At 47.7% G+C, this 20,154-nt stretch overlaps 1 protein-coding gene across 4 annotated transcripts in view; it reads right to left on the reverse strand.

Annotated features, from left to right (window-relative positions):
* The window catches only part of IZUMO1 (izumo sperm-oocyte fusion 1), a 268,814-nt gene that overhangs the window by 188,145 nt on the left and 60,515 nt on the right, over positions 1-20,154 (reverse strand). For 2 of the 4 annotated variants that reach the window (XM_078650921.1, XM_078650918.1), the window contains exon 4: positions 901-921. The exons of the other annotated variants lie outside the window; for them this stretch is intronic. In XM_078650921.1, the coding sequence (XP_078507047.1) occupies positions 901-921 (21 nt within the window). The remainder of the gene's footprint in view (positions 1-900; positions 922-20,154) is intronic. 4 annotated transcript variants of the gene reach the window in all.

Genomic DNA, 20,154 nt, shown 5'->3' on the forward strand with positions numbered 1-20,154 from the left:
TCCTATATTCCATGGTTTTCAGCATTACTCATAAGAGTTTGTATAACTTAAACAAGTGAGTGGAATTTGTCTTAAGTTCTGTAGAAAGAAAACAAACTATCAGCATGTATTTGCAGGTCGGCTCCTCCACTAGGGCAGAGGAGCGTCGCCCACTGCTTTCTTGCAGTGAGAGAAAGCCAAAACATAAAATGGTAATAACTATATGTTATTACCATTTTCTGTTTGCTTTGCGCATTGTGGGTGGGCGGGGCTGCTCTGCTCTTTGAGCAGGGCAGGAGAGGAGTGGTTTGCCCACTCTTGAGTCGCATGACTGGTTTGGGCGGCCCGCATGGAGAACATGGCCACCCCATTAACCCCTGGCCTGGCGGCGTCCCGCGTTAAGATTGGCTTGGGGGAGGGAGCATGGCTGCCTGATTCCTGTTCCTGCTGGAGGCAGGAGAGCATGATGCGAGAAGACGTGTGACCCGGCCGGTGGAAAGGTAAGTTTAATTTAATTTTATTTTATCGTTCCGGGAACCCCCCTGCGAATCCCCCACAACACCCCCAGTGAGTCCCTCCCCCGTGACCCCTCGCACCTGCCTCCCCACCCACGAGCCATGCCGACCGCTACTGTGTATTTGTTGATTCTTTTGTTGGCTGTTATTTAAGGGAGGGAAAAATGCCAACCGCAAATGTTTATTTGGCTGCTGTATAGCATGTGCAACGGGTTTGTGGTTAGTAGGTAGATGAGTGATGTACGACTGACTGAATAAATGAAATCCACTTGCAAGAAAGTAGTGACAGATGTATAGTCCTCAGTACACGTTACCTTGTGGACACTTACTCCTCTGCCTTCAACTATAGCCTGATGCTCTGAATTTACAGTGGGATTTTCTCATCTCATCAAAATTTTGTACTTACCACATTTGTTGAAGCAATAACCTACAAAAGATAAGAGATTAAACAAATAACTGAGAGGAAGGCAAAGATTGCATTAAGCTTTAGGCAGGTGCAAGAAGAACAGTGTAGAACATATTCTAATATTTCTGAGAGCACCACTCCTACTCTAATCTGTCTCTGAAACTGCCACTTTCTATTAAAGACAACCCTATCTCTGTGATGGTGCTTCTTCAGTTGAGGACTCGTCAATTCTTTCCGCAACACAACAAATCAGCAGCTGTATCTTAACGAAGGTCACATGATAGGGCTTTACTTAGGCCATTGCTAAGGCCTGCCTTGACCTCTGTCAAACAGTCAGACATCAACACCAGCTTGGAGGGGAACTGTCTGCTTTGAAGGGAGCCACCGCCATGGTGGTTCCCTTCACAGCAGGCAGTTACCAATCAGGCATCATATTTAAAGCTCCCTCTCAGCAAAGATTTTTTGTTAAGCTCCAGTGGGAGTTTGTTTTCTCCAAACAAATTGAACGACCTGATTTGCATTAAGCTTTTTCTCAGCACATGAGGGCCACTGAACATTTTCCCTGCCAGTTTATGACGGACAGAGACATAAAAAATGAGTGACATAGTCCCTCCCTCAATAGGGTGGGACAACTATGACTTAGCTGCCCAATGGCATACGGAATGCTGGGCAATAACCCACCTGTTTTAATGACTAAACAGAGTGGAGCACAGCAGGTTTGGCGGGACAGGCATTAGATGATCATCCAAAACTACTGGGGTTATCACCTAGCCACAATAAAGACTCCCACTCACACACAGTCTCTACCACACATGGCCCAGTCTCTAATGTTAAGGTTTTCGCCTGTCGAACCATACAGACACAGACGTCTAGGATCACCGTGACGGAGCAAGTGTCAAATTAAGGAGGACAGAGTTCTACCCTCCCCTAGTTAAAGCCTGATTTGAAGAGGCTCTACTACTTTGTGGAACCCATTTATGACGACTTTGTTTATTCCCCATCTAAGTATAAGTCTACTTGGACGCGGGGCCACTCTTTAATCTACGGACGGTTTTCATGAGCGACCTGGTTCAAAGTGACTCCGATATATCTGCTCCAGGAGACTTGAATCGCTACGCTCTATAGACCTAAGTCTTCTCTTTAGATTAAAATCACGTCTCAGAATATTTCTCCGAGTACCCTGTGTAACAGCCTAATATCATTAATCTGGATTGAAGTCTATACAATAGGAAATCAAGATAAAGACTGTTAAATTGGATTATATCAATTATATGCGCCCTGAGGAAGGAATTCAGGACCAAGGCTTCCTATCCGAAACGCGCGTCGGCGTTTGTTTTGTGTTACTAAAAAGAAATGTCTCTTCTTCTTTTCTGTATATATTTACTGTATGCTGTTATAATGTATTAATTGTATAATTTTATTTGTGTATGCTGTTGAGTTAGGTCAAATTGGTGAGACTGTGTTATATTTGAATGGTGTGATTGAGCGGATTGTATGGAGATGCGTGATGGATGTATAAATTGGTTTCATGGGTTACATAACGTATTGATTTATATATGATGATTATTTATCTGTGGATTGTTTTGATTTATTAAGGAATCTATGTAAAATAATTAAAGAAACGATATATTTTTCTAAATATCTCTTTGTGTGGGGCAATGTACTTATTTCAATGATTTTTGGATATACTACCAATGTTTAAAGAAATTGCCTGAGAGGTTTTTGTTCTTGTATTGACATTTTCCCTGCCAGCCTCTCTGAGTATCTGTTTTCAGGGTCCCTCCTCTGTTCTTGTACCAGTCTCTAATGTTACCTGCTGGCCATAGAGATCACTCAATCATCTATCCAGGAAGGGCATTGGAGTTTTGCTGCAGTCTTACACTAACAAACGTAGAATATATTTCAAAGTGCAATATGTAAATCTAGAGAACTTGATTGTGATTCTTCTCATCCCTGACCAAGTGAACAACCCCAGGAAAGAATGACGGCAGTGAAGTGCATGTTACATAACTGCAGGTCAGCGTCCAAACATGCCACAGACGTAGCTGAGGCAATCATGTATCAGGAGCTTGATGTATTATTCACTGCAGAAACGTGGTTCAAATCTGTCCCCTTGTTCTATATTCTTATACCCCCCGTGCAAAAAGGTGGGGGGATTGTAGTCATGCACAGCAAATCCCTACACATTAATCTATTCCCTGTGGACATGTAAACCACACATGAATACATGGCTGTAGAACTTTCACAGCAGGCAACTCAATAGTGAAAATTCACCTAATTTACCACTTGCCAGGGGACTACCAACTGCTCATTGAATAAATAATGGAATCAATTATGATACACTTCCTACTATATCCAAATGCCAACTTTCTAGGGAATTTCAAACTAAACTGGATTGACGAGGATGAAACAGGTTTCCACTCTAAAACACTTTCTTATCAATCAAAACATTGTCCAAGCCTGTACAAAACTGCAACATGACAAAGGAGATGTGCTTGACCTAGTCATATTAAGAATGGAGTTTTAAGCATAGACTCCTTCAACACAACGGACTTGTCAGATCATCACCAAATCATATACCACACCACTACATGAACACAGAAAGCAAGAAGTCAAGGGATCAAGCTCAAACACTGGTTTAGAGACAAAAGAAACATGAACAGGTATGAGCTTACCTTCCTTTGTCATAGCAACCTCACATCCCCTATTGATTTGCAGAGAATGCAAGATCTAACTGATTGCAACAACCATGATACAACAGAAATATTGGAGGTAGTAGCCCACTTCACCTCAAGAGACCAAAGAACATAAGAGCCCACACTGGTTCAACCAGAACCCAAATGAAGAGAGAAGATTTGAACTCACCGGGAGGCACAAAACCTCTGCCATACACCTAAAACAGATTTGGGAATTACAAAAGACATACAAAACGGGTCATATTGGGAGCTAAAACATCTTTCATCAGTGCTCAACTAGATACAACCAAAAACTAACCTGGTAAACGCTTCTAAGTTGTCAAACAACAGATCAGTTACAGCAATACCACCGTCATCACAAACATCTCCACAGATAACTGTGAATTCTTTGCGTCCGTTTTTCGAGGAGAAATTAATTACAATTGAAAGATAAATCACTACTGACAGCTAAAGGATAATGGTTTCAAACAGCAACAGACACCCATTACATGTGGAGACTTCCATCACTAGTAAAACTCAGGTCTTCTTACATCCCACCAAACCTATAAATGAGACATCATGGAGTGAATTCAAATATCTAAAGGAAGAGAAGATCTGTAAGATCATTGTGTCTGTGAAACCAAGATTACATTTCGGTGATCCAATCCCCCTTTACAGTCATAAAAGAACTAAGCCAATTTGTCTTCCCCAGTTGGACGAAAATGACAAATGCATCGCTAATACAAGGCACTATCCCAAACTGCTTGAAGCCTGTGTATGTGACATCACTCTTGAAAAAGCCTGACACCAGTCAGATGGATCTAAATAACTTTTTTCCAGATTTTAACATCCCTTTCTTCATGAAAGTTTTGGAAAAATGTGTTCACAACAAACTTTGTCAACAGGTTTAACAATCCCACCTACTCAATAAGGTCCAATCAGGTTATAGACCTGGACAGACCACAGAATAAACCATCCTACACATCATTTCGATGTGCTCAAAATGCTGGACCAGAGCAACTCCTGTCTTCTCATCTTCTTAGACCTGTCTTCGGCATTAGATACGGTCAATCACAATTGCCTTCTGGAGCAACCTGAACACAGATTGGGACTCTTCGGTAATGTACTTCAAAGGATTACCTCTTTTCTACATAACTGCACAGAACAAACAAAACTGGGAGGTTCATTATCTAATGTGTGCTTGGTCAGAATTGGGAGTACCTCATGGATCCACCATATTCCCACACTTTGTTTTTAACCTGTATATGGAAATACTGACAGATATCCTTAATCAGGTGAACCCTGCTGCCATATGTACACAGATGACATACAGCTATGTCTATAAATGTCATCCTGTGAGGGTATCACACAACTCAACTATACTCTGGTGAAAACCCAAACTTAGCTGTCACAAAACCACTTTAAATTAAACTCCATGAAAACACAATTCCTACTCTTCTACCATTCTCATTGCTCCCCTCCAATAAAATGGATGATCCACCTAGACATCCTAAAAGGCAAACCCACCTCCACCAAATCAACAAAATCCTTTGGGATAACACTAGATAAAAACCTTAACTTGGAAGCACACATTGGCTAAGACTCATGAAATGCATTTCACCAGCTCAACATCCACAAAAAGGTCCGACCTTACATACTTTGCATTGAGAGTTTCTACAAGGTGTCAAAACAATTGGTGAACAAAGAAGGGGCTGATGTGCATGTAGTGGCTGACGGCAATGTGAAGGGTCAGCATTACACTAAATCTGTGGTTCAAAGGGAAAAGTATGAATCCCCAAATGGGGATCAGAATCAGTTTAAAAAAAAAAAAAAAATTGTGTTTTAGAAGTGGATTCCCACAACATACACCTGTGGGGTGGTCGTGTCCCGCAAAGTATGGTTCGCACAAAAACTGTGGAAAGTGTGCCACTGTGATAAAGTATGCTAATCTAAGAAGAACAGAGTGAATGCGGTGTTTGAGTGCTATGATGAGACATTTGAACTGATGGAAAGAATTAAAGATTTAGTGCTTGTCATTAAACATCAAGAATAATCTGAATGTAGGGATCCCTACACTGATATTAGTGTTGATGGGAAGTCCTAAAGTTATTTGTTGACTCAGGTGTGAAGATTAATATCATTACTGAAGTGTTGTGTAAGGAAACTTGGACCATCAAAGAGTTAATGACACCAGATAGGTGTTTAGTATCGTATGATGGCAAGAAGATTGAGTTGGGGTATTTTGAGACAACGCTACAGTTTAAGGAGAAGGTTATCAAGGGGGATAAGTTTGTGTTACAAAGAGAGGGCTCATTATTTCGGAGTGCTACCATCAAGGATTATTTGGAATGACTTTGAGGCAAGGTAAGGAAGTCCAAATTTCGTTAGTAAGGGAGACTGGTATTAGAAGCAAACAATATATGGATCAAGAAATTTCCCAAAGTTTTTGCAGGTAAATTCAGGATAATGTGGTACCTGTCAAGCACAAGTTGAGGAACGTACCTTTTAGCATCAAGGAGGCGTTAGCTAACATGCTTGAGAAAATGTGATAAGAGGGGGTCATTGGGCTCTAATAATCTTCATTGTGGCTATCTCCTTTAGTTATCACCCATAAGAAGATGGATATTTTGAGAGTTTGCATTGATTTACAAACTTTAAACAAATCCATTTGGGAGGACTCATACCACCTACCTAGAACAGATGACAGCTTGACAACTTTTGCGGGGGCAAGTATTTTTAGCAAGATTGATTTGGCTTCCGCTTACCATCAGGTGGATATGGAGCAATCTTGTAGGCACCTTACTGCTTTCAACTCTCTTGTGGAAACATTTCAGTACAGTCGTATGCCTTTTGGCTTAGCATCCGCGGCCTCTGTTTTCCAACATATCATGGAGCCAGTTTTGAAAGGTACCAGTGGGGTTGTTGCATTTCAAGACGATATACTAATCACAACTAGAGACTTAAAGGAGCACGATTGGACGATGTATGCAGTTTTGGAAAGATTAGAGCAAGCCAATCTGAAGAAGTGTGAGTTTGCCAAGTCAAGCATTGAATATTTGGGACATTTCATTTCGCAGAAGGGGGTGGAACCACAGCAAGATTTGGTAGCTGCCATTAGCAAAGCTCCAGTACCCATAAGTACAGAGTATATTTAATCTTTTGGGGAGTGTGCGAATTCTATGTGAAATTCATAAAGACAAAAATACGAGCAGGTTGCTTAAGAAAATTATAGTTTTTTAGTTGGATGAGGGTTGCCAGGCAGATTTTAACAGGTTGAGAGAAGAAAATGGGTCTTCAGGAATAATGGTGCCTTAAGATCCATCAGTTCAGAACATCCTCACAGATGATGCAAGTAATAGTGGTTTAGAAATGACCGTGTCCCAAAAGGTTCATCAGGAAGAGAGAACAGGTGGATTTTCATCCCTGGTGTAGAGAAAAAATGAGAAGAAAATGTGCTGATCGAAAAAGAGTTACTGGTGTGTTGCTGGGCAGTTCAGAGATTCAAGAGATTTGTTTGGGGGAGAAAATTTCAATTGGCGACTGATCACAAAGCTTTGGTTGGTTTTTGGGGGGGATGTGATCAGAGATCTAATGCCAAGGCTAGCCAGACTGAGTGCAAAACTACTCAGTATAATTTTTTTTATTTTACACATCCCTGGGGTAAAAACATCAGGGCTGATTATTTTTCAAGGTTATCATTAACGACTGAGGAATGCGGCACAGAGGCGGAAGATGAGCAGTGTCTGATTGCTGTCATTGATGCATGTACTAAGGGCACTTTTGACCAAAGTAAGTGGATGGATATTTTGGAGAGAGATGATGTGTTAAAGATGGTTCAGAAATATGATATCAAAGGTTGGCGTACAGAAAGGTCTTTACCGTCCAAGTTGCAAATATTTTTCAAGATTGCGGATGAGTTGTCACTAGAAAATAAGAACATAATTTTGAGGGAAGACAAGTTTATCCCTTCCATGCCCTTAAGACCAAAAGTCATTCTGGCTGGGCATGAAGGCCATTTGGGTCAAACTGTAATGAAAAGTAAAATACGCTCTGTATATTGGTGTCCTAGTATGGACAATGATATTTTTCAAACTCTTAGAGAATGTGTAATTTGTTCAACAAGTGATAAATCATTGAAAACGGTTACACCTCCACATCATCCTGTAATGTTTCCTGACAGACCATAGTGAAAGTCGCCAGTGGATTTCATAGGACCTTTCAATTCACTATCAATTAGGCACAAGTATGCATTAGTGTTATTTGATTATTACAGCAGATGGTGGGAAGTAGAATTTCACGAACCAACCATAGCCACAGTGATTTCGTTTTCCAACAAACTTTTTGTACAAGAAGATCTGCGCAAAGAGTTGGTATCCGATAACGGAGTACAGTTGGTATCAGAAAAGATGCAAGAATTTTTAGCAAAGACTGGGATGCTGCACAAGAAAGTCACTTTGTATCACCTTCAAGCCAATGGCTTAGTTGAGAAGATGAATCAAACATTAGTTTAGTGTTTTCAATGGGCAGTGAAAAACAGAATTATTGTGAGGTTGGCTGTTGATAGCATGCGATTCTCACATCGAACTAACCTTAATGTTTTGACATGAGGGGTCATATGCCTGCGTGTGAAATGTGTCCAGCATGGTTGAAAGAATTTCAGGCTTGTTCATTTCATGAGAGAGACATGGATAGAGATATGCGTCTTAAAATTGAAGTCAGGCAAACGAAGATGAGAAAATGGTTTGAGGGGAAGAATGGGGTTGGTGTGTTCAGTGACAATATTCACTTTGGTGACTGATTTCGCAATAAAGAGCCTACTCATGTACCGAAAGGCCAGTCCAAATTTAGGGAGCCTACAAGAGGGGATGAAGTGAGTGGTCATGCTGTCATGGTCAAATGGCATGAATGGTGGAATTTGTTTAGAGCAGTGAACATTAACAATAACAAAGATTCCGGAGAGAACTCTGACCAGGATCATTCCAGTGAGGAATTGGTCAGGATACCTTTTTGGAATTGAGATGTAGGGAATTCCCAGGAATATATTAGAGTTAAAAGAGTAATCAGGAAACCAGCAAGGTTCAGGGATTGTAAGTACCATTTGAACTCTCATTGGTATGTGTTATGCCAGATATATATATATTGCTTTTGGGGTGAACATGGAGGCTGGCTAGCGGCGGGTGGCGGGTGCACCTAAGGTCGGGGCTATAAATAAGTGAAACCAACTACTAACACAAAGCAGCTTATCTGCAGCGTCTTGGGGAGTACAACAATCGAGGCCGGTGTAGTGGGACTTTTGAGTCCCCCCCCCTCCGAAGTAGTACAAAACGTCATAAGTGGTGATTTCAGGCACCGAGCTGCACTAGACTGAATTTGTGCACAGGCTCCGCAGGGGTCGAAGAGCTGCAGCTTGGATTATCTTCGCAGAGAGCACTCTGCTCGCCTGGGCAGCCAAGAAGAAATTTGCACTGAGCGCGATGGGCAGAGATCCATTACACTGCTGCACAGGAGTAAGTGGGGAAAAAGGAAAAGGAGGAGCAGCAGCGGTAAGAGCACCCACTCGAGATGGGTAAAGTGGAGGGGGAGGAGATCCCTTCAATCAGGCTAGCAAACTCGGCGGGGGAAGGCAGAGGAGTAGGCAGGTCTGACTATTAGTGGTGCCCCGCTACTGGGCACCACTAAGCAAATAAATGATGGATTTAGGCCAGATCTCTGTACTGGGGTGAATGTATGACATTGTTCTGCATTCTGTCCATCAACTGTTGTTGGGGCAGATGAAGAAAGCATTAGACTTCTCAGAGAAAGCAGGACAGGCATACAGGAAAAGCTGGAGTCACTAGAAAATAACCAGTGAAGAAATAAATTGCCCTCTTGAAAATCCCAGAGGGGCGGAAGGGGACAACCTGAAAAAATGTGTTGAAAAACTGCTCAAAGTGGGGGCACAAGTGGAGTATTCAGAGCAAGAGATTATGGATGATATGCAGAGGGTACATAGAGACCCTTTCAGGTTAAATCCCAATCAAGCAAAGCCTAGGAAGATTTTGGTGAATTTCCTAACATAGAAAATGAAAGAAATACTCAGTAAAGCACTGAAAATGAAGTCCCTTAACAGTGAGGGTATACATTTTGAGGTTAGATCAGACATCTCCCAGATCACTGCAAACAAGTAATGGGAATTAGGCAGAATTTTGGAGCTACGGCACAGTTACAATTTCCGGCATTGTTGCGTGTAATGTAAAAAAACAAAATGCAGAATTTCAGGAGAGTCTAAGATGTGGAGGAATTCATGGAATCTATTTCTAGAGTGGAGACCACATAAGGCGGGTTGAGGGAGGCTATGTGCATGCCTTTTCAATATTGGATCTCCCCGCTGTACACCCACTTTGGTTCTTTGGCTAGATGGTGAAGAATGTAAATGTTGGCTTAATTCTGTACCATTTTTTCTTTTGTTTGTTTTTGTTGAGCACATTATTCACGTTTGGGTGGTAGGTTGAGGGGCCCTCAATCTTTGTAACTGTGGTTTTGGTAGGTCAACCGCGACTTAGTAGCCCCATGGGCTTAGGCCATGGGGAAGGAAGGAGGGTTCTCCTGGGTAAGGGAGGGCGTGGCAGCTTTGAGGGTAGGGTCACCGGGTGGGGCATTTAAGGGAGAAAAACAGAAAACAATTGTCCTCATTTACAAGAAGAAATTGGTTATGGAGCCCCAGTGCAGGGAAAGGTTTTGAATAAGGAAATAGTAGAGGGTCGGATATTGAGGGTCGAGCTCCTGTCATGGAATGTAAATGGGTTCAGAGTGAGAGGAAGGAGGGAGAAGATCTTGCAGTATTTGAAACTGAAAGGTGTCTCAGCCCAAATTATTATTCTACAGGAAACTCACCTCATGGGTGAGGAAATAAAGGAGGTGTTTAGATCTAAAAGCTGGGCACAAAAGGTGATGTAAACTACCCACCATTTGACGACAAGGGGGTGGCAATTGTGATTAAGAAAAACCCACACATCTTGGTAGAATGGAGTACATTAGACAGTGCAGGCTGCTAGGTTGTTGTAAAGCTGAAGATCTACAATCAAGGTTTTACTGAAGTAGGATACTACGGAATCAATATTGATGACACAAAGCCAATTGGGGGGGCTTTTGACAGAACTACTGAATTTTGCAGAGCCAGTCATTCTGGCCGGTAACTGTAGTGTGTTTTAGATTACTCTTTAAACCGTTCTTTTAATAGCTGCTCAGTTACAAACAGTAAGATGCGAACATTAAGACCTCCTTGGTAAAATTAAGTTAGAGTGACATCTGGAGAGAGAGGATGGGGGATAAAAAGGGCTTTACATATAATAATAAAAAAATATAGGCACCAATCTAGAATCGATTTTTTTTTAGTTAATCAAGGGCTTAGAGACTCCACAGGGCTTGGTCGCTGCCGCTCCTGCCTGCCTTTGCCGCCTCCTGCCTGCAGATTCCTTCGCTCGCTGCCCGCTGCTCCTGGGAATTTCCCGCTGCTCCTGTGAATTTCCCGCTGCCCGCTGCTTCTTGGAATTTCCCGCCGCTGCCTCCCTGCGGCCCCGCCCCCCCTGTGATTCCATTCGCCGCCCCGCTCCCGCCACCCAGCTGCTCCTCCCTCCCGGCTCCTTACTTATGACGCCCCCAGAGCGACCGCGCAGCGGACGGGCGCAGCGGGAGCGCCAATTGAGCGCCGAAGGTGCGCCAAAGGTAAGCCCGTCTGCGCCCATCCGCGCCTGGCCCGCGCCCAGCGCCAGGACCCCTGGCCCTCCCCGCCGAGGCAAGACGACCCGACTGACCTACGACGCAGCCACTCTCAACGCACTCAATGCCGGCCGGACCCACGCCTGCTGCCGAGCCACCCCGAGACGCACCCACGGACCCTTCACCTGCTGCACCTGCAAGTTCACCTGCCTCCGAACCTGCCCCGCACCCGCCAAGACAAACACCAGCAGCAACCACCTCAAGTGCATCCTGATCAACACCCGCTCCGTCCACAGACACGCGGTGGAACTCTGGAACCTCCTCGACGCTACATCACCGGACGTCGCCTTCCTCGCGGAAACCTGGATGAACGCCTCCTCTGCACCCGACATCGCCATCGCCATCCCGGACGGGTACAAGATCATCAGGAGGGACCGCATCAACCAGACCGGAGGTGGCATCGCCATCGTCCACAGGAACACCATCCGCATCACGACCGACGCCAACGACTCCTTCGCCGCAGCCGAACATCTCCACTTCCAGATTCACACCGACCCTAAGACGACCCTCAGAGGCACCCTTGTCTACAGACCCCCGGGACCACGCACACAATTCAGCGGAGACATCACAGACTTCATCAGCCCGCACGCCCTCCCCTCCACTGACTACATCCTCCTCGGGGACCTCAACTTCCACCTGGAGAACAACAAGGACCGCAACACCACCGCCCTGCTGGAAAACCTCGCCAACCTCGGACTCAAGCAACTGGTCAACACCCCCACCCAATACGCCGGCCACACGCTTGATCCCGTCTTCTCTTCAAGCAAGTACATCACCTTCAGCCACGCCACCGGACTCCACTGGACCGACCACAGCTGCGTCCACTTCAGCTTCAAAAGATCCACGACCCACCACCACCCGCAACAGGTACCTCACAGGAATTGGAGCAAGATCACCGCAGACCAGCTCACCACCTCCCTCAGCCAGAGCCCACCCGCCAACACAACGGACCCCAACGAAGCAGCCCGCAACTTCACACAGTGGCTGACCGCCTGCGCCGACGACCTCGCGCCACTAAAGAACCCTCCCAGCAGACCCAGAAGCAAGAAGGCATCCTGGTTCACCGACGACCTCAAGGACTCAAAGAAGACCTGCCGCACCCTCGAGAAAGCCTGGCTCCTAGACCGGACCACCGACACCATGACCGCCCTCAAACACGCTACCCGCAAGCACCACCAGCTCATCCGCACCACCAAGAAGAAATCCCTGAAGGAACGACTGGACAACAACGCCCACGACAGCAAAGAGCTCTTCACTATTGTCAAGGAGTTCTCCAACCCCAGCACCGGCACCAATGACATCACTCCGTCACAAGACCTCTGCGACTCCTTCGCCTCGTTCTTCCACCGCAAGATCGCCAACATCCACAACCGCTTCGGCGCCCCACCCATGCACCCAACCGTCGAACCAACGCCCCCCACCGCCACCCTTCGCACCTGGACCACGGTGACCACCGAAGACACAGCCCGCACGATGAACACCATCCACTCCGGATCACCGACCGACCCCTGCCCACACCACGTCTTCAACAAGGCCGACTCCACCATCGCACCCCAACTCCGGAACATCATCAATGCCTCCTTCAACACCGCCACCTTCCCGGAGAGCTGGAAGCACGCCGAGATCAGCGCCCTCCTGAAGAAACCTACAGCGGACCCCACCGATCTCAAAAACTTCCGCCCCATCTCGCTCCTCCCTTTTCCTGCCAAAGTCATCGAGAAGATCGTCAACAGACAGCTGACCGCCTTCCTCGAGACGAACGGATCACTCGACCCCTCGCAGTCCGGCTTCAGAGCCAACCACAGCACCGAGACCGCCCTCATCGCAGCCACCGACGACATCCGGACCCTGCTCGACAAGGGGGAAACAGTGGCCCTCATCCTCCTGGACCTCTCCGCTGCGTTCGACACGGTCTGCCACCGCACCCTAGTCCAGCGCCTCAGCAACATCGGTATCCAAGAGAAGGCACTGGAGTGGATCATCTCGTTCCTCGCCGGAAGAACACAAAGAGTCCGCCTCCCCCCGTTTCGCTCCGAGGCCACCGAAGTCATCTGCAGCGTCCCGCAAGGATCTTCACTCAGCCCCACCCTCTTCAATATCTACATGAAACCTCTCGCAGCCATCGCACGCCAGCACAACCTCAACATCATCTCTTATGCCGACGACACCCAGCTGATCCTCTCCCTCACCAGAGACCCCGACACCACCAGAACCTGCCTACACGAAGGGATGAAAGACGTCGCCGAGTGGATGAAGGACAGCCGCCTGAAACTGAACTCAGACAAGACGGAAGTCCTCATCCTGGGATCTTCGCCCTCCGCCTGGGACGACTCCTGGTGGCCCCCAGCCCTGGGCACCGCACCCAAGCCAACCGCCCACGCACGCAACCTGGGCTTCATCCTGGACCCCTCCCTCTTGATGACCAGACAAGTCATCGCCGTCTCCTCATCGTTCTTCAACACCCTGCGTATGCTTCGCAAGATCTTCCGCTGGATCCCGACCGAGACCAGGAAGACTGTCACCCAGGCACTCGTCACCAGCCGACTGGACTACGGAAACGCCCTCTACGCCGGAACCACAGCCAAGCTACAGAAAAGACTCCAGCGCATCCAGAACGCCTCCGCCCGACTCATCCTGGATGTCCCCCGACGCAGCCACATCTCCAGCCACCTGAGGAACCTGCACTGGCTCCCCGGCGACAAGAGGATCACGTTCCGGCTCCTCACCCACAAGTCTCTCCACGACCTGGGCCCCAAGTACCTCAACAACCGCCTGACCTTCTACACACCCACCCGCCAGCTACGGTCCACCAGCCTCGCCCTCGCAGCCGTACCACGCATAACAAGAGCCACCGCCGGAGGAAGATCCTTCTCTTACCTGGCTGCCAAGACTTGGAACTCCCTCCCCATCCACCTTCTGCTGACACAGGACCATCTCGCCTTCAGGAAACAACTCAAGACCTGGCTGTTCGAGCAGTAGCATACCCCTCCCCCCAAGCGCCTTGAGACCCTCCCGGGTGAGTAGTGCGCTATACAAATGGCATGATTGATTGATTGATATGTGGAAAAGATCACTCATGTGGGAGCCCATTTTTCGGACCACTCGGCAGTGGCTATGACTCTAGCAGTATGCACAGGGATAATACAAAAAGGTGGACTATGGATCGCACTCTGTTGTTAGAAGTAACAGTGATAGTGGCACTTATCAGAGTCAGAAGAATTATTTGCTATGAATATGGATAGTGCATCTGCTGGCATAGTATGGGACGCATTCAAGGCGTGTTTGAGAGGGGAAATAACTAGTATCCAGATACTAAAAAGGAAAGAGTTTAGCATGGAAGTTAGTATATTGGAAAGCCGTATCCAACAGCAGAAGCATTACCTTTAGAGGAGATGGGGGAAAGTGAGAAAGCGACTGTTAGACCTGGCATCTTTGGCGTGGTTTCCCCTATCTTTTTGCCTCTACCTCCTGTATTTTTGATGCTGTGCTGGATTTCGTTTTTGCTGGTTTAGATGCTTTGGACACTCTGCCACTGCTGACCAGTGCCAGAGTGTAAGTGCTCCCTGTGTAAATTGTTATTCTGATTGAATATACATGTTTGGCATATTTGTATCACCATGAAGTCCCTAGTAAAGTGCACTGGGTGTGCCAGGGCTGGTGATGACAAATGCTACTAGTGGGCCTGCAGCACTGATTGTGCCACCTACATGAGTAGCTCTAAAATGGTGTCTCAGGCCTGCCACTGCAGTGCCTATGGGCAGTTTAGAACTGCCATGTCCTCCTGGTCAGTGTCTCCACTGACCAGGCCTAACCCTTCCCTTTTTGTGCACATCAGTCACCCCTATGGAAGGCCCAAGGTACCCCCCTGGGCAGGGTGCAGTGTATGTAAAAGGTAGAGCATGTACTGGTGCAGGTAACATGTTCTGGTAGTGAATTACAGCCATTTTCGTTTTTCACTATTGTAAGGCTATCTTGCTCCATAGATTAACATGGGGGATGCTGGCTACAGTGGTTAACAGCATTTCTTCCCATAGGAACAAGATAGGACATAAGTATCTAGTATCCCTGAACTCAGAATTTAATAACACATCTTTTAGGAAAGGTTGTTTTTAAATCCTGTGTTTGAGAACAGCACTTTTAGAAAGTTGCTGTTCTCTTGTCTGAACCTTCTGTGTGCCTGGGCCTGTTTGTGTATTGACTGTCTGGTTTGTGAGTGACAGGGGCTGGGGAACTCCCCGGCAGGATGGATGAGTCAGCACTAGGCTGAATGACTTGAGTGGTGGGAGGAGTTAGCACCTGGGCTGAATAGGGCTGTGCCTGCCTTCCACAATGCTGGCTCCACCCCCCTGCTGGGCGGCTGAGGACCCTGCCCCTCACTCTGAAAGGAAAGATGCAGCCACCAAAACAAAGTGCTCAGGATCCACCCAGAACTGGTTCAGACCGGGCACAGGGCCCACATGCACCAAGAGAACAAAGACTTTAGGGGTATAAGTACAGGACCCCTGACAACAGAAAATAAGATCATCCTGGAAATCAAGAAGGAACCTCTGCCAAGGAGAAAGCTGACTCTGAAGAAGGAAGATTGTCTTGCTGTTGCTCTGCTGGACTGACCTGCTGTTGCTTTGCTGCCAAGGAGAGGGGAAGGACTTTGCTGTGAGCTGTGTCCCCTGTCTTGAAAGGAATCTCCAAGGGCCTGAGAAGAGCTGGCTCCCTGTTTTGAAGTCCCAGGAACAAAAGGACTTCACCCCCAGCTTCCCTGAACTCTGCTGAGTGAGTTCTGTCCCTCCTAGAGTGCTTGATCCAGTTGTGGGGCCTCTGGAGGTTGGACCTGTGCTGGGAAGCTTGAGACTAAAGCTTGAGAGACTTTTGAAATTGAAAAGTGTCGCATCGCTCGCTTGCGGAGCGCATCCCCGACAGTGCGAGAAGTTTCCCGCCGCTACGGAGGTCGAGATCGTCGCAGCGCCTGACGCCGCTGCCAGAGACGTCGCATCCTCCGTTTGCGGGACGCACCAGACCGGTGCGGGAGAATCGAACATCGCTGCGAGTATCGTCGCAGAGCCTGTCGTCGCTGGGTGAGAACGCCGCACCGCTTGCTTGCGGACCGCATCACGTCGCTGCGAGTGTCGTCGCAGAATCATCGCATCGAGGAGCTGCGAGAGAAAGGATCACCGCTGGACCGCGCATCGTCGCCCCGGAGATCGTCGCAGCACCTACGAGATCGTCGCATCGTGCCTTTGCGAGAACAGACTTCCTACAGAACCTACGCACCGGAATCCATACAAGTGGCCTTCCTCCCCATACAGACCGGATTCGTCGCAACACGCCCGCTGCTGCAGCGGGGCTGTCGCATCGCCTCCCCTTGGTCTCAGGAGCAACGCATCGCTTGTTTTCCACCGCACCAGCTTCTGCTTTTGGAACTTTGTTGCAACTAAAGGTACTGTGAGTAAACGTGACGCAACTGTGAACTTTTCACGCAACTGTGGTTTATTTTTACCGCAACTTGAAGAACTTTAACGCAACCTTAAGAACTCTTTGAAACCATATTCTTGAACCGTGTATGTTGGATTTTTATCGTTTTGGTCTTGTGTAGTTTTAGAATAAATACCTTTATTTTTCTAAACTGTTGTGGAATCAGTTTGTGGTGTTTTCACTGTGTTACTGTGAGTGTTGGTACAAATACTTTACGCATTGCCTCTGATTAGCCTAGACTGCTCAGGCCAAGCTACCTAGAGGGCGAGCAGGGGTTATCTCAGAGAGTTATCTCCTTGTCCTGACTAGAAGCAAGGGTCCCTATTTGGACAGTGGTACCTACCTCTGCCAACTAGAGACCCCCAGATCTAACATTGGTGGTCAGGCGGTGGGATTTGAACTTGTATTTGTACTTGACCCACAGTAATTGGTGTACATCACTAGTGAGTGCAGACCACTACGCCACCGCATACTACTGGTTTTTGGTTTTGATTTTTCTATTTTTGAGTAACTCTTCAACACATCATGTCTGTGCATGGGAAGGCACCCAGTAAAGAGGCAGAAGTAGAGATGGAGTTTGCCATTGGAGATTTGTATTCATACAAAGTTGAGCAACTTAGGAAATTCTGCCTTGAGTTTGAGTGCCCCATAAAAAGCGCCTACAGAAAGGAGGAGCTGCAGAAAATCTTGATGGCCCATTGGGAGGCACAAGAGGGAGAAGATGATGTGGATGTAGAAAATGGTTTTCAAATCAAAGATCTGCCAGTGGGCAGAGTAGGCTCAGGAGCTGGCAGCAACCACTCCGGTAGGGGCCTCACCCCAGAAGAGTTACAAGAAAATCAGAGAGTAAGAGAATATGAATTGGAAGTCATGAAAATGAGAATGCAAATGAAGCAATTTGAAATGGATAAAGAGAGAGAAAAGGCGGCGGAGGAGAGCAAAAGTGCCCGCGCCTTAGAAGAGAAGAAATTGCTTTTGGCTCATGAGTTGAGCATGAGAGAACTGGATCTTAAAGCCAAGGAGGTGGATGCCAGTTCTAATGGTGGCAGCGCGCAGCCAGTGCATGGGGGTAAAGTATATATTCCCAAGGACCTGGTACAGAATTACCATAGGGGTGAGGATATTTATGCCTGGTTCACTTCGTATGAAATTGCATTGAAGATGAATGGTGTGCCTGATCAGCATTGGGGGGCGGGCCTGTGGAAACATTTTGAGGCATCTGGGAGGAGTGCTCTAGAGCCCTTAGAATTAGCAGGTGCCATGACCTACCCCAATATGAAGGAGGCCTTATGTCTCAGGTATGGCCTTACCCCAGAGCAGTACAGACTGCAGTTTAGGAACTCCAAGAAGAAAGAGTCTGAGACTTGGATGGAGTGTGTGAATTTATACTCGCGTGCACTGGAAGGTTGGATGAAGGGCAGTAAAGTAACTGATTTTAAGGGGTTGTTGCATTTAATCAGTTGGGAGCACTTGAGTAGTCTTTGTGTTCCAGAGCTGCGCCAGCATCTTTTAGACAGCAATCTGACAGACCCCATTGAGCTTGCTAAGGAGGCGGACCGCTGGACCAGTACCAGGGTCCACAGAGGAATTGTGGGTACCACAGCCAAAGGTGGGCAGGGTCCCCAGCAGAAGAGTGGGGGGGACAAGGGTAACCAAAAGGAGTTCTCAGAAGGGCCCCAAAATAGTTCCCAGGGAAAGGAATCCCAAACCCCCAAACCTAAGCAGCCATGGCCCTCTAAGGGCAGGCGGGACAATAAAGACAACAGGGGCCCACCTACCTGCTATCACTGCAATGAGGTGGGCCACATAGCTCCAAAATGTCCCAAGAAGAAGCAAGCACCCACTGGTGCCCCCACCCCAGCGTTAGCTAGTGTAGCTTTGGGAGGGGATTTGGTTTCTAGTGATTGGGGGGAGTTAGCGGTTATGACCCTTGTCTCTCTAGGAGACCAAGAGATGGTCCAGGAAACCTTACTGCCCTCTAACACTAAGAAATATGGGCAGAAGGTGACCATCAATGGGAGGGAGGTTGAGGCTTTGAGAGACACAGGAGCCAGCGTGACATCCGTGAGGTGTCAGTGGGTGTCTGAAGAGCAAATCATCCCTGGTGTACTCCGCCCTGTAGTGGCAGCTGACAGTTCAGTGCGCCTCTGCAAGCTGGCGAAAGTTCCCTTTGCATGGGGAGGAGTCTCTGGTCTTTTGGAGGTAGTTGTCAGTGATGCCTTGCCTGTAGACTGTCTGTTAGGTAACGACCTGGAGAGTTCTCCATGGAAGGATGTAGAACACAGAACTCACTTGGAGATGTTGGGTCTGCCTGCGTGGATCTGTGTGACCACGCGTGCTATGGCAGCCAGTAAGGGTGATTCAGCAGAACTGGAGCCTGAAACAGTGGCCCAGAGACCTGCCAGGAGAGGAAGAGGCCGAGGGCGCGGGAAACCAGCCCCAGCCGTTCCCACGGTCCAGGAAGGAGCAGAACCTGAGGGGGATGCCCTGGAACCTACAGGGGAACAGGTAGCCGAACTGGGAGAATTGCCTGAGCTGACCCATTGGCAGCAAGAAGGTGGTACCTCCAGGGAGGAATTCTGCCAGGCGCAGAAAGAATGCCCTTCCCTCGAGGGTCTGCGGCAACAGGCTGTAGACCAGGCAGCAGGTGGAGCAGCCAGAGATCACTTTATCTACTGGGAAGATGACTTGTTGTATAGTGAGCCTAAGTTTGCTGAGCCCGGTGCAGTCCGTGTGCTGGTGGTACCCGAGCGCTTCAGAAACTTCCTAATGGGTCTGGCTCATGACGTGCCTCTGGCAGGACATCTGGGGCAAGACAAGACCCTAAACCGGCTTGTCACCCACTTTCACTGGCCCCAGATGAGAAAGCACGTTGGTTCCTTTTGCAGATCTTGCCAAACCTGTCAAGCCAGTGGCAAGACTGGAATGAAGCTGAAGGCCCCCCTTCAGCCCTTCCCAGTGGTGAGCACCCCTTTCGAGCGGGTGGGCATAGACATCGTAGGGCCCCTGGATCCCAAGACAGCCTTAGGCAACAGGTTCATCCTGGTCTTGGTGGACCATGCCACTCGGTACCCGGAAGCAGTCCCTCTCCGGACAATCACAGCACCCGTGGTGGGCCGTGCATTGATGGGGATCTTTTCCCGTGTGGGGTTCCCCAGAGAGGTGGTCTCCGACCGGGGTACCAACTTCATCTCTAGGTATATGAAGTCTCTGTGGGAGGAGTGTGGGGTAACTTATAAGTTCACCACTCCTTACCACCCGCAAGGAAATGGGCTGGTTGAAAGGTTCAACCGGACCCTGAAAGGTATGATTATGGGCCTAGCGGAGCCCATGAGACGTAAGTGGGACGTCT

This window comes from Lissotriton helveticus, chromosome 7 (assembly GCF_964261635.1).
Source record: "Lissotriton helveticus chromosome 7, aLisHel1.1, whole genome shotgun sequence".
Lineage (NCBI taxonomy): Eukaryota > Metazoa > Chordata > Amphibia > Caudata > Salamandridae > Lissotriton > Lissotriton helveticus.